Source organism: Conger conger, chromosome 5, assembly GCF_963514075.1.
Source record: "Conger conger chromosome 5, fConCon1.1, whole genome shotgun sequence".
NCBI classification, from domain to species: Eukaryota; Metazoa; Chordata; class Actinopteri; order Anguilliformes; family Congridae; genus Conger; species Conger conger.
In genome coordinates this window covers 30,971,537-30,984,135 of record NC_083764.1, presented here as the reverse complement: position 1 = coordinate 30,984,135, position 12,599 = coordinate 30,971,537, and the positions used below count along the sequence as shown (strand labels likewise).

The window sequence follows — 12,599 nt, the reverse complement described above, 5'->3', positions numbered from 1 at the left end:
CTTGAGAAGCAAATTTTTGCTTCACAAAGCCTGTATATTTCAATGAGACCCACAGTCTAAGGAGAGACTTTATATAAGGCATAAAAGGCATTGATTGGATATTTGTGGATTTATGACACATTTTTAAGCCCACCTTTGAAGCATGCTTCACTAATATCTTCTAATCATGCACACTCTTATGGTCATTTTTGACATGATGATTGTCTAACCAATCACAACATCACAGTTGAACTCAGTCGGCACTTGTGCCGCCATTTTTTTGTTTGGGTCGTAAAGGGCTTGCGTGTATTGTAATGAGAATTGAGACTGAGAGAGATAGTGAGTAATAGTGATTATTATAGTAATTGTTTGAATTTTAAAGGTTGAGGCGTTGTCTGTGTTGTATATATTGTTGTAAATCATTGAGCCTAGATTTTGTATTATTGTTATTCATTGTTGTTACTCGCATTTTGAAATTCAAAGACCATTCGATGTCAAGAGAAAGACGAGCTAGCTAGCTCAACGTTAATGTTAGTCTATTAGCTAACAAATTCAACTGCATTTCATTCAGATTTTGGAATTGGAAGAAAATTTTACAATGTTCCGAACTGCACCTGAAGCACAACTAATTACTGCTGGTTTGCACTCTATTATGCAGGGAAATCTTTATCTGGTTAGTCTTAATTAAAAATTGATAGTGTCTATATAAAACAATGTGTATATGTGCGTGAACAATTTCACAAGGAACAGTAGTAGTCTCTCGTTTACAACAGCTTCCCCACCACACTGTCACTGGAAGTAGGCTAAACCTTTAAATCACGGACTGTAGCTAGGCATCAATCATTTATTAATTTCCCTTTCCTGTCTACAGGCCATTTAAAAATGCTACGATTCCCACTCCTGTTAAGTCATTTCCTCAATCCCCTTTAGTGGACATTGTTTTGTTTGTTACTTTTTTTACATACAGTGGATAGAAAATGAATACACCCCCTTCAATATTTTTATGTCTTGTTGTGTCACGGAATGTAAATTGAATGGATTAAAATGGGACTTGTTTTTCCCTGACCCAAAGAACACAACATACCATATGAATGCAGTGAAATTATTTTAATTTGAAATTGTGCATTTAATGGACAAAACTAAAATTTCCGAATTTTTTAAGTATACACCCCCCTGAGTCAATACTTGGTGGAAGCACCTTTGGCAGCAATTACAGCTACCGGTCTTTTTGGGTAGCTCTGCACAAGGTTGGCGCACCTGGACTTGGAGATCTTCCCCCACTCCTCTTTGCAGAACTGTTCAAGCTGGGAGAGGTTTGTTGGTTTGCGCTGATGGACAGCAACCTTCAAGTCATTCCACAAGTTTTCAATTGGATTTAGGTCAGGGCTTTGGCTTGGCCATTCCAGCACATCCACCTTGTTCTTTACAAGCCACTCAGCCACTTCACAGTTGGGATGGTGTTTTTTTTGGTGATGAGCGGTGTTGGGTTTTCGCCAAACATAGCGTTTGGCATTCATGCCAAAAAGTTCTATTTTGGTTTCATCAGACCACAAAACGTTCTGCCAGTTTGTTGCAGGTTCCCCAAGGTGTTCTTTTGCAAATTTCAAGCGGGCCTCCTGGTGGACCTTTTTGAGAAATGACTTTTTTCTTGCCACCCTTCCATACAGGCCAGATGTGTGCAATATCTTTGATATAGTTGTATGATGCACAAGTTTCCCTCTGTTGGCCATAAAATCCTGGAGCTCTTTCAATGTTGCCATTGGATTCTTGGTAGCCTCTCTGACCAGTTGTCTTCTCTCCCGGTCATCCAGTTTAGACAGACGCCTTGATTTTGGCAGACTGTGAGTGGTGCCATGCACTTTCCATTTCTTAATTATGGTCTTAACAGTGCTCCAAGGTATCTTCAAAGCCTTAGAAATCTTCTTATATCCCTCACCTGATGTGTACCTTTCCACAACTTTGTCACAGACTTCTTTTGCGAGATCTTTGGAGCCCATGCTTCTGCCTTTCAGTGAGACTGCTCTTGCATACTAAGGGACCATGGTAAACAGCTGTTTTTATTCATGTCATCAAGTTAATTGCTGTCATTTCACACAGGTGTGGGGCAATTAGCTATTGTTTGGTCTTGAAGGCAATTTGTCATTTCCTGACATAGTTTATGGGATGATTCAGTAAAGGGGGTGGATACTTTTCAAACCAATTTATTGCAATTGTTCATTTTTAATTAATGTTAAAAAAATGTTTTAATTGGTTTATCACTTTGAAAAGGTTAAGTACTGTATGTAGATTTGCACTTTAATTACAGGCTATATGTCAAGTAAATCTGAAAAAATGTTCAGGGGGTGTATTCATTTTCTATCCACTGTATATGTCCACGACTTAACACCGCATATTTTAAGAAACTTTTTCTGTTGAAACTGTTGAGACAAAGTTTATAACAGTCAAGTTTGCTTTGTTTAAAGACTAGAAGGATGTAAGTCGAGAAAAACCCCCAAAAAACTCATTTTAAACTCATAAAGCAAATTATCTTTTTTTATTATTTATGTTTGCCAATATTATGTTTGTAAGAAAAAGCAGCCGATTGCAGAGAAATGCTGTTTTTTGTTTTTGGTAAATAAAAGCTATGTCAATTCTGTTGTAAAATCTGTCTTCTTTCCATAAAATGCAATGAATAACAATAAATAAAAAAAAAATCGAATAAAAAAATGTGCGGGGAGTTTGCATGTTCTCCCCGTGTCTGCGTGGGTTTCCTCCGGGTACTCCGGGTTCCTCCCACAGTCCAAAGACATGCAGGTTAGGCTGATTGGAGAGTGTAAATTGCCTGTAGGTATGAGTGTGTGAGTGAATGGTGTGTGTGCCCTGCGATGGACTGGCGACCTTTCCAGGGTATATTCCTGCCTTTCGTATGTAATGTATGTATGTATGTATGTATTCTGATGGAAATCACTTGTTTTATGCCTATATAGCATGTACATCGTTTGGACAGTTAGGACACCTAGCAGATTGCATTGAGTATTTGAACACCTACTTATTCATGTGATTATCAGCAGTGTGTGGCAGCAGTGTAATGCATACAATCATGTAGATATGGGTCAGGAGCTTCAGTTAATGATCACATCAACCATCAGAATGTGAAGAACTGACTTTGACCGTCAAAAAGTGAATTTGACCATGAAATGATTGTTGTTGACAGACAGGGTATCTCAGAAACTGCTGGTCTCTTGGGATTTTCACACACGGCAATCCCAGTCCTGGAGGGCCAGTATGTATGCAGGTTTTTGTTTCCACCAATTACTCTGGCTAAATGAGCTAATTGGCCGTATACAACACCACAAGGTAGATCACAGTAAAACCACATCATATAGGGTCACAAGAACAGTCTTTGACTCCCATTAATGCATTCATGAATAAATGTAGCTAAAATCTCATATGGTGTAAATGTTAGAGCCAATTAAGTAATTAATGCCAGATGTTGCCATGAAAACCAGAAACAGGTATGGCCCTCGTTGCCCACCTCTGCTCTAGAGTTTGCAGAATGGTGCAAAAAAACAAAATAAAAATCCAGTGAGCAGCAGTTCTGCAGACAGAAAAGCCTTGTTAATGAGAGAGGAGAATGGCCAGACTGGTCAAAGCTGACCACACATTACAACAGTGGTATGCAGAAGAGCATCTCTGAACACACAACATTACATTACATTACATTACATTATTGGCATTTGGCAGACGCTCTTATCCAGAGCAACGTACAGTTGATTAGACTAAGCAGGAGACAATCCTCCCCTGGAGCAATGCAGGGTTAAGGGCCTTGCTCAAGGGCCCAACGGCTGTGCGGATCTTATTGTGGCTACACCGGGATTAGAACCACCGACCTTGTGTGTCCCAGTCATTTACCTTAACCACTACGCTACAGGCCGCCCCTCAACACATCACAACACACCACAACACATCATGAGTCTAAATGGATAGGCTACAGCAGTAGAAGTTAAAAAAAAAAAAAAAAGTCTAATAAATACTGTGGTGCTTCGGGGTGGATCCTGAGGTGCAGTGGGCGGGCCCAGCTGAAAACCAGACATGGGAGTCAGCAATTATCAGAAAAAAATTAATCTTTTTATTTTCGGGGTATTGGTGATAGCGCCCCCTCAGGGCAAGGGTAGGGAAAAACGGGAGAAATAAAAGGGGCCGTTCAGCACAAGTTCTTCCCGGGGTATGTTCCAGGGTCTCCTTCCTCCTTCCCTCTTGGGCCGCGTCAGGGCTGGTGGAAAGCACAAAGGTACAGGGTAAGTTCACATGCGCTTTATTAAGCTCACGTGTCCACCGCCAGATTCCGGGTCTTTGGGGTTGCCGTCTGGGAAGGTGGGGTCTCCTTCAGGGCCGGTTTTTAGGGTCTGTACGGCAGGGCGTAGACGGTCCGTGCAGGGCTGGCTCTCCTCTCTCACTGCATATAAGCTCAGTGTTCATGTCATGTCTTTGTGAAATTGTTGCCTCCTGTTTGTCAGTGCACTTTTGGGCATTTTTTGTCAAGCCATTGCTTACCTGTTGCGATCAAAGTCTGCTTGCCGACCAAAGTTATTGATTTCTGGTTTGTTGACTACTGCCTGCCTGTACCATGAACTCTTACCTCCTACCTTTCTACTTTTGCACCGCCTTTGACTCCGAGCCTGCCGTCCGTCAGCACGACTACGCTCATTGGACAATCCCTTATTAAAGCCCTGACGGGACTTTATCACACCTTTGTTTGTCATGCATTTTGGGTTCAACTGCCACACACCCGTCTCAGGAGTTAAAGTTTTAGAGGAGAAGTATGTGACATAATCCTGTGTTGGACGGACGCTGTGTCTGTAAACTCCATCCCGTCTCCTGGTGAATACACTTGCAAGCTAGCATTCTGACTGCTTTCTGCTTTCTGACATTTAACGTTGATAAATGTTAAATGTTATGTACTTGGTAAAATGTGTTAACCATCCATTTTCTGTGGCTTTCTGCATCATTCAAAGCATACCTTAATGATTTGCATCATTAACATAATGATGCATTGTGGAAAGCCAGGATTGTTTTGTCAGCTAGCTAGCCAAGTTATCCACATTAACTAAGTTAGCTACTTGGAAAAATTTCATCTACCTGCCTACTGTAACAATTGAAAATTGTAAAAAAACGAATAACTTTGATACCTCACATTACCTTGAAACTCATCAACACTAGAGGGGAAACGTGAATTTGGAGTGATGTAGAGAACTATAAGCACACGGTCCCTGGTTTTTGGTGTTGAGATACTGGCACCTCCAGTTATGGAATATACTGTATTCATTATTCAATAATCCAAAACCCTGTGGCACTGTTTGTTAGCTAGCTAACAAGTAATGTCTTATAGTTGACATTATCGACTCAACAGTGCCAACAGCATTATTCTAAATCTGTGTTTTGTTCAATTTGATATAATTGTGTAGGGTGGATGTGAGATCTTTACACAGTGAAACTGTGTTTTTTTTACACGTCCCACACATAAAATAAGCCATGGTCATATAGTTTCATGTGTAAAAAATGTTTTTTATTGAAATAAAAATGGTAATTCAAAATTGAACGCCACAGGGTTAAGTGCATTTTGATTGGGCATTGCAAGAGAAAAAATAGGTTTAATATCTCTGAAGTCATGTTTTAAGAACCGGCTATATGGTATGTTTGTTAATGGTTTTGTGGCCATATGCAGCAGTGTGTAGCCTAGGTGATGACGGTGAATGATTGCAAAAGCTGTCTGTTGGTATGTGAGCTGCATTAAATTTACATTACGTGTTCACTCAGTCCCTACTCATGCAAACTACAAAAGCTGTGTGTTCTCTGTAGAGAACATAAGTTGTTAAAGCGCAGTCCAAATAGGAGCCTATAATATGCCTCTATCCATTCTCTGTTGCCCAATACTTTAGAAATAAAAAAGGATGTTTATTCCAGTGTTTTCACATACAGTGGTGTGCAAAAATGGGGGCGCCCCTAGTCAAAAAGCCTTTGACAATTAATATTTAAGTGAACAGAAGCGAAACTGACCTCTAAATGATACAATTTTAAACATGACACATTTCTTTACATTTTAAAGCAAGATTACTTTTTATTTGAATTGTTTACAGCTTAAAAATAATAAAAAAGGAAAAAGGCCCTGTGCAAAAGTTTGGGTACCCTGTCAGTTAGTACTTTGCAACCCCTTCTCGGGCAACTATACCGGCTTGTAAACGCTTCCTGTAGCCACCTAAGAGTCTTTCAATTCTTGCTTTTGGAATTCTGCCCATTCCTCCATCTCAAACATGCCGTACATGGCATGTTTGAGATCTCTCCACAGATTTTCAGTAATATTCAAGTCTGGGGACTGTGGTTTCCTGGATAATTCACAGTTGCTTTTGAGGTATGCTTGGGATCTGAACATTTTCTTAGTCTTCCTGACCTTGCCTTGACTTCAAATGTTCTATTCATCTTCCATTTTCTAGTAATGTTTCTGACAGTGGGAATAGGCAGTTTCAAACGGTGATAGTTTTTTATTGCCTTCTTCTTGGTGGAAATGAACCATCTTCATTCTGACATCCTTGGACAACTGTTTAGATGAACCGAGACAGACATTTAGATACTCAAAAGTCATGGAGTTACTTTATAATAAAAAGTTCAGCCCTGGAAATATACTCAACTGACTTATTGAAGCCATAACGAGTAAAGCACCTGGATCTGGCCCTTAGTAATAATCTTTTTAAAAAAGAAACAAAGAATAATCCAAAAGGATTCCCAAACTTTTGCACAGGGCCCTTTTCTTAAAAAAAAAAATCATTTATAAAGCGTCAAAATGAAAATAAAAGCAATCTTGCTTGAAAATTTGCAGAAATTTCTCATGTTTAACATTTACAGTTCAGGTTTGCTTCTGTTCACCAAGATATTCATTGTAAAGGGCTTTTTGACCAGGGGTGCCCACAGTTTTGCATACGACCGTATATATACATGCACGCATTCATGCACATGAGGGTGTGTATGTATGTGTGTTTCTATGTGTATCTTGTAGATGCAGCTTAGTGGGATTGCTTCTCTCACACAGATGCCTGAGGAGTCAGCAACCCGGACAGAGGAGCCTTCAGCTCAAGACCCTCTCGAGTTTCTGCTTGGAACGCCGTTCCCAGAACAGCTCTGGTAAAATTAGTACCAAAATTCTCCTCACTCAGTATATACAGTTCTCTACTTGGACAACCACAGGGTCAATTGCCACAGTTACAGAGGATCAGTGAAGAATTGCCTGAGGAATAGCTGTAGTCACAAAGGAGCTCAAGAGCACCTTGATCATTGTCAATAATGGAATAATGATATCAATAGAACGCTTTGAGGAATTTCACAATGGTGGAAGCCCTGGTGATTCAACTTGGTCCTGGGTAATGAAACTGCTTTCTAGTTTTCTGGGCTAGTGGGGTTGAAAGAGGTATTGTGGGGTAAGGTGGGGAGAACTTAGCATAGAGTTCTGGAATACACAGACACTTTTATAGAAAGGTACTTACATAAAGTAATTTGGCTATAAAATTGCCAAAAACTAGGCATAAGTAAACCAACAATCAAATCAGTGCAATCTGTATTCCTGTGCTTGATTGATATACACTCAGTGACCACTTTATTAGGTAGACCTGTACGTCAGCGTGTTAATACAAATATTTAATCAGCCAATCATGTGGCAGCAACCAAATGCATGAAAGCATGCAGATGTGATCAAGAGGTTCAGCTGTTTTCAGACCAAATGTCAGAATGGGGAAGAAATGTAATCTAAGTGACTTTGACCGTGGAATGATGCCAGACAGGGTGGTTTGAGTATCTCAGAAACTTATCTTCTGCAATTTTCACACACAACAGTCTCTAGAGTTTGCAGAGAATGCTGTGAAAAACAAAAAACATCCAGTGAGCAGCAATTGTGCAGGCAGAAACACGTTGTTAATGAGAGAGGTCAGAGGAGAAGGGCCAGACTGGTCAAAGCTGAAAGAAGTAATGCAAATAGAATGTAATGCAAATAAACACGTATTACAACAGTGGTATGCAGAAGAGTGCCTGTGAACACACAATGTGTCAAACCTCTAAGTGGATAGACAGCAGAAGACTTAATAAGTCTAAGTCTAATAAATATCTAATAAAGTTCTCACTGAGTGTATATTAGAAATAGAATGAACTAAGATTTTTTTTTCTCTTCACTGAGTGAATAAAAGTGTATTGCTCTTTAAGGGTTGAATGCTAAAGATTTATTAATTACAGTATGTGTACTATTCTTTTCATCCTCTAAGACTGTTAGTTGTTGACACACAAACTCAAAAATGGGTACAATGACTGTATAAGTTAGGTGCAACAGGCTCTGGGAAGCCTCCGTGAATGAGAAGGACAGAACTGAGATAAACACATGAAGCTGGCTTGCCATGGACAGCTGAGGTCACGCAGTTGTGCAATCCCTGTAAGATGATCCTGACAGGGGTGGGACCAAGGTTTAAGGAGTCCCAGCACTCCGAGAGATAAAAATACCACAACAATTATATTAGTATAGTGATAATAGCAATGTTTCCTTGTTGTATAATTGAGAATGTATAAATATAAACATCAGTTCATGCAGATGTTGCTGTTTCTTTGGCCAAATATTTGGCAGCCAGCTTTTGTTAAATTTGAATTACAGAGACCCATGGAAGCCAGGCCTCTGCATAAGCATTTTTTATAGGTCTTGGCAACAAAGTCACTAGCTAATTTTCTGACCTTTTTAGAGACTTATTTGAAAAAGGGCCTTACGATAATCTAGCAACTTTTAGATACATCAGCTTCCCTGGAAAAGTTGCCAACACTGCTCAGTGGGTTGTTGTAGTGCTCACAATATGTTTTTGTTGGTTGGCCCTTCATTGAAAATAGCAAAATTTCTTACTGAGACATGCTTATGCATTTTATAAGCATATCTAGAAAATCCGTTGAGGTGCTTATGTACATGGTTTATGGCTACAATGATCCAGTTCTCTGTGTTGGGGTTTATCGCCCCCCTAAACCCAGCAGTGATTACTTCTCAGAATTCTCTGAATTACCTCAACAGTTAGTTATTTTAGTAGGCAACTTCGATTTCCATGTAGACATCCCGTCAGACTTGCCTACTAAACTTGTTTGGCCCTACTCATATCTATGGCCACACACTGAATCTTGTTTATACTTAAGGCTCATGCTTTTCAGGGTTTATTTATTTCTTTTTTTAACAGGTAAAATTGGATGAAAAATATGACAGCCTTAAAAAAGGGTGAAATGTCTAGGATTTACATTACATTATAGTCATTTAGCAGTCACTCTTATCCAGAGCGACGTACAATAAATAGCAAATCATAACCAGGCACAAATGCTCTGAGGGAAGTAGGGGAGACCTGGGCACAAACTAACACTAGGCATGTTTAAACATTGGGATTTTGCATAGTTGCATTTGTGCAAGAATGATAGGTTTGTTTTCACTGTGTATGTATTATAGCAACCCACTTGTCATATTTGAGTGGCAGGACGATTTGAAAACTTCATCAAGAGTTATTAGCACAGTATTTTTTCACCAAAGAGTTTTTCAATTAATTGATGATGTGTGAATGCCACAGATATATGTCATTTAAATCACTGTCTTGTGGGTTATAAGGCAGTATAGTTTTGTGTCACTAGCAGGCAGAGACTATGAGCCATGCAGAAGTACAACTTGCACAGCCAGGGCATGTTGGAAATGCTGTGTTCCCACATGCCCCCTCCCATTGTAAATGCATCAGCCACAATATCTTTTAATGTAACCATGGCATGTTGGGCTCAGTTCTGTGGGAAGGAGGCAGGGCAATCCGAGGACCATGCCGACTGATTAAGTAGACACACATCTGGGCTGCATAACGAATGAGTCTATTACAATGAATCTGTATGTGATCGAAAGGAAACCTGGACTCTAAATGGTACATGTTATGGTTAAACATGAGACTGCTTTTTATCTTCATATTTTACTGTTTATAAATAATAAAGAAAGGAAAAGGGCCAAAAGTTTGGAAACCTTTTTGGATTATTCACTGTGAATTTTTAAAAGATTACTAAAGCCCAGACCCGGGTGATTTACTCGTTAGGGCTTCAATGAGTCAGGTGAATAATTCCAGGGCTGAACTTATTATTCTGAAGTAACCCCATGCCTTCTAAAGTATCCAACTGCAGTGGCTGTTATATCTGGTGTTAACAACCATGGGTTACTCAAAACAGTTGTCCAAGAACTTTTAGAATGAAGATGGTTCATTTCCACCAAGAAGGAGAAGACTACAAAAACTTCTCTCAATGTTTGAAAATACCTATTTCCACAGTCAGAAACATAATTATAACACATCACTGCAAAAGGGCTGCAAAAAAGAGAAAGAAAGAAAGAACAACCTCAACACAAAATTAAGTGTCTGAAGTATGAAAATGAAAACACTGAGAAGCCTGAAGCCTTTTGTAACAATGTGCTTTGGACTGACAAACCCAAAATTGAACTTTTTGGCCACCACCAAAAAGGTATGTTTGAAGAAAAAAGGGTGAAGCCTTTCTAGAGAAGAAGACCTTGCCACCTGTGAAGTTTGGAGATGGGGACACAGGAAATATTGTGCGAGTGGAAGGAAGAATGGATTCCACTAAATATCAAGAATTTCTCAAGGCTAATGTTCAGTCAGGTCAGTCCAGATATTGAAGTTGAAGAGAGGATGGGTATTCCAGCAAGACGATGATCCAATGCATACCTCAAAATCAACCAGGTACCTCCAGGAAAGACAGATGAAGGTTTTGGAATGGCCCCAGACTTGAATATCATTGGAAATCTGTGAAGAGATCTCAAACATGCCGTACATGCAAGGAGGCTGAAGAATATTTCTGAGCTAGATGTTCTGCCAGGAAGAATGGGGAAAAATTCCAAAAGCGAGAATTGAAAGACTCTTGAAAGCTGGCTACAGGAAGCGTTTATAAGCTGTTATAATTGCCCGAGGAGGAGTTACAAAGTACTAACTGACAGGGTTCCCAAACTTTTTCACAGTTCCATATTCCTTTTTTTTACCATTTTGAAACCCGTATGAAAAATTTAAATAAAAAGTAACCATTAAAATTTGAAGAAATGTGTTATGTTTAATGTTGTACTATTTAAAGATTCACTTCTATTCAATTCAATATTAATTGTAAGGCTTTTTGACCAGGGGTGCCCAAATTACTACTGTAGCACTCGCTCTTACCCATTTCTTGCCAGACATTACTTACATATTGATGTTGCCATATGTGGTTAGTATAGACAGAACACATTTCTACAGAACAATGGTGTAAGAAATGGGAGATTGGTAGATTCACCAACTTTGGACTTATTACATTCATTATTAAAACAAAGCATTTTTCCAGTCTTAGTAAATAAAAATGTTTCTGGATGAAAAATATTTGATACTAGCTTATACCACCCTCCTCCAATTTCTCCTCCAACTAGTTCCCCAGTCTTTCAAATTGATGCACTATGTCAGTGGCTGTGTTAGGAATTACTTTACACCTAGTAGGGAGTAGGTGTAAATTTTAAGTTGTATCTTAACTCTACTGCACTTGGCTAAATCAGTTGGTGCAACCGGTTTACATTAACTTATGGCGTAACTGAATTTACGTTCAAACTCGCCTACGTTTGAACTTACATTATACTGGTGCAACAGACTGCTGGGCAGGCTCTGGACTTTCAGAACACTTGAGATGTCTGATAAAAATAAAAGCAAATTAATTGATGCATTTATGATGCGTGCTTATGTTACAGATTTGTGCAGGCAGGCTAAGAGTTAGAACAGACTGAAATCCACTGGTGTTAGCAGCAGTAGCTAGCGTCACCACTAGCAAAGTTTAGTCCAAGTTAGCTAACTAAATACAAACATGCGTAATGTTAGTTAAATTGCTAGCTAAATGGCCTGTGCGGAAAGCGACAACTAAAGCTGATGTTTTACAAATCATATTAGACCGCGGTTCCTTGGCTCATTGCTATAATGACACAGGATCGTCTGCAATAGAGTGGCGGGTTGAGAATGGGATGTAGATGTTTTATGTATACAAACACAGAATCGAGAAATACTGCATCGTACACTTTTAACATTAGATCCAAGATCTCAGCATCTGCGTCCTATAATGCAGTCTATGACCCTCATCCTAATTTCCCATATGAAACCCTCTTCCAGCCTCTTTTTCAAAGGATTATTTTGATAATAGGCCCCAACCTCCATTTTAAATAGCTCCTTGTCTTCTTCCTGTGTTCCAGATCATTTTAAGACTGCGAGTGTCCACCCTAACCTTGATGCACCGGACAAGAACAATTACAGACTGATCTCCAAATTACCCTTTCTATCAAAAATCTTGGAAAAAGTGGTTTCTTTACAGCTCCTTGAGGTAGTTGAAAATAACAGCTTATTTGAGAAATTTCAGTCTTGGCAGAAGATGCTTTTATTTCCATTTATAAAGAAGAATATATATATTAAGAAGATATATTTCCGGTTTGGTAGAAATATAACGTTTTGCTAATTATTTGATACAGACATATTTATGGAACCAAATATCCCACCTGGTTATGAAGCTATGACTGTTTTGATTAATGTTGAACGCCATTTTCG

At 39.2% G+C, this 12,599-nt stretch overlaps 1 protein-coding gene across 9 annotated transcripts in view; it reads left to right on the top strand.

Moving 5' to 3' along the window:
• The first annotated feature begins 7,073 nt into the window (after nt 1-7,073).
• Nucleotides 7,074-12,599, top strand: part of lpin1a (lipin 1a) — an 87,395-nt gene continuing 81,869 nt past the window's right edge. For 6 of the 9 annotated variants that reach the window (XM_061244131.1, XM_061244128.1, XM_061244126.1 and 3 more), the window contains exon 1: nt 7,189-7,370. In XM_061244131.1, coding sequence (XP_061100115.1) covers nt 7,302-7,370 — 69 coding nt within the window. In that variant the 5' untranslated portion in view covers nt 7,189-7,301. Of the gene's footprint in view, nt 7,135-7,188; nt 7,371-8,319; nt 8,426-12,250; nt 12,379-12,599 lie in introns of those variants that run through there. The other 3 variants (XM_061244121.1, XM_061244122.1, XM_061244123.1) reach the window with 3 other exon arrangements.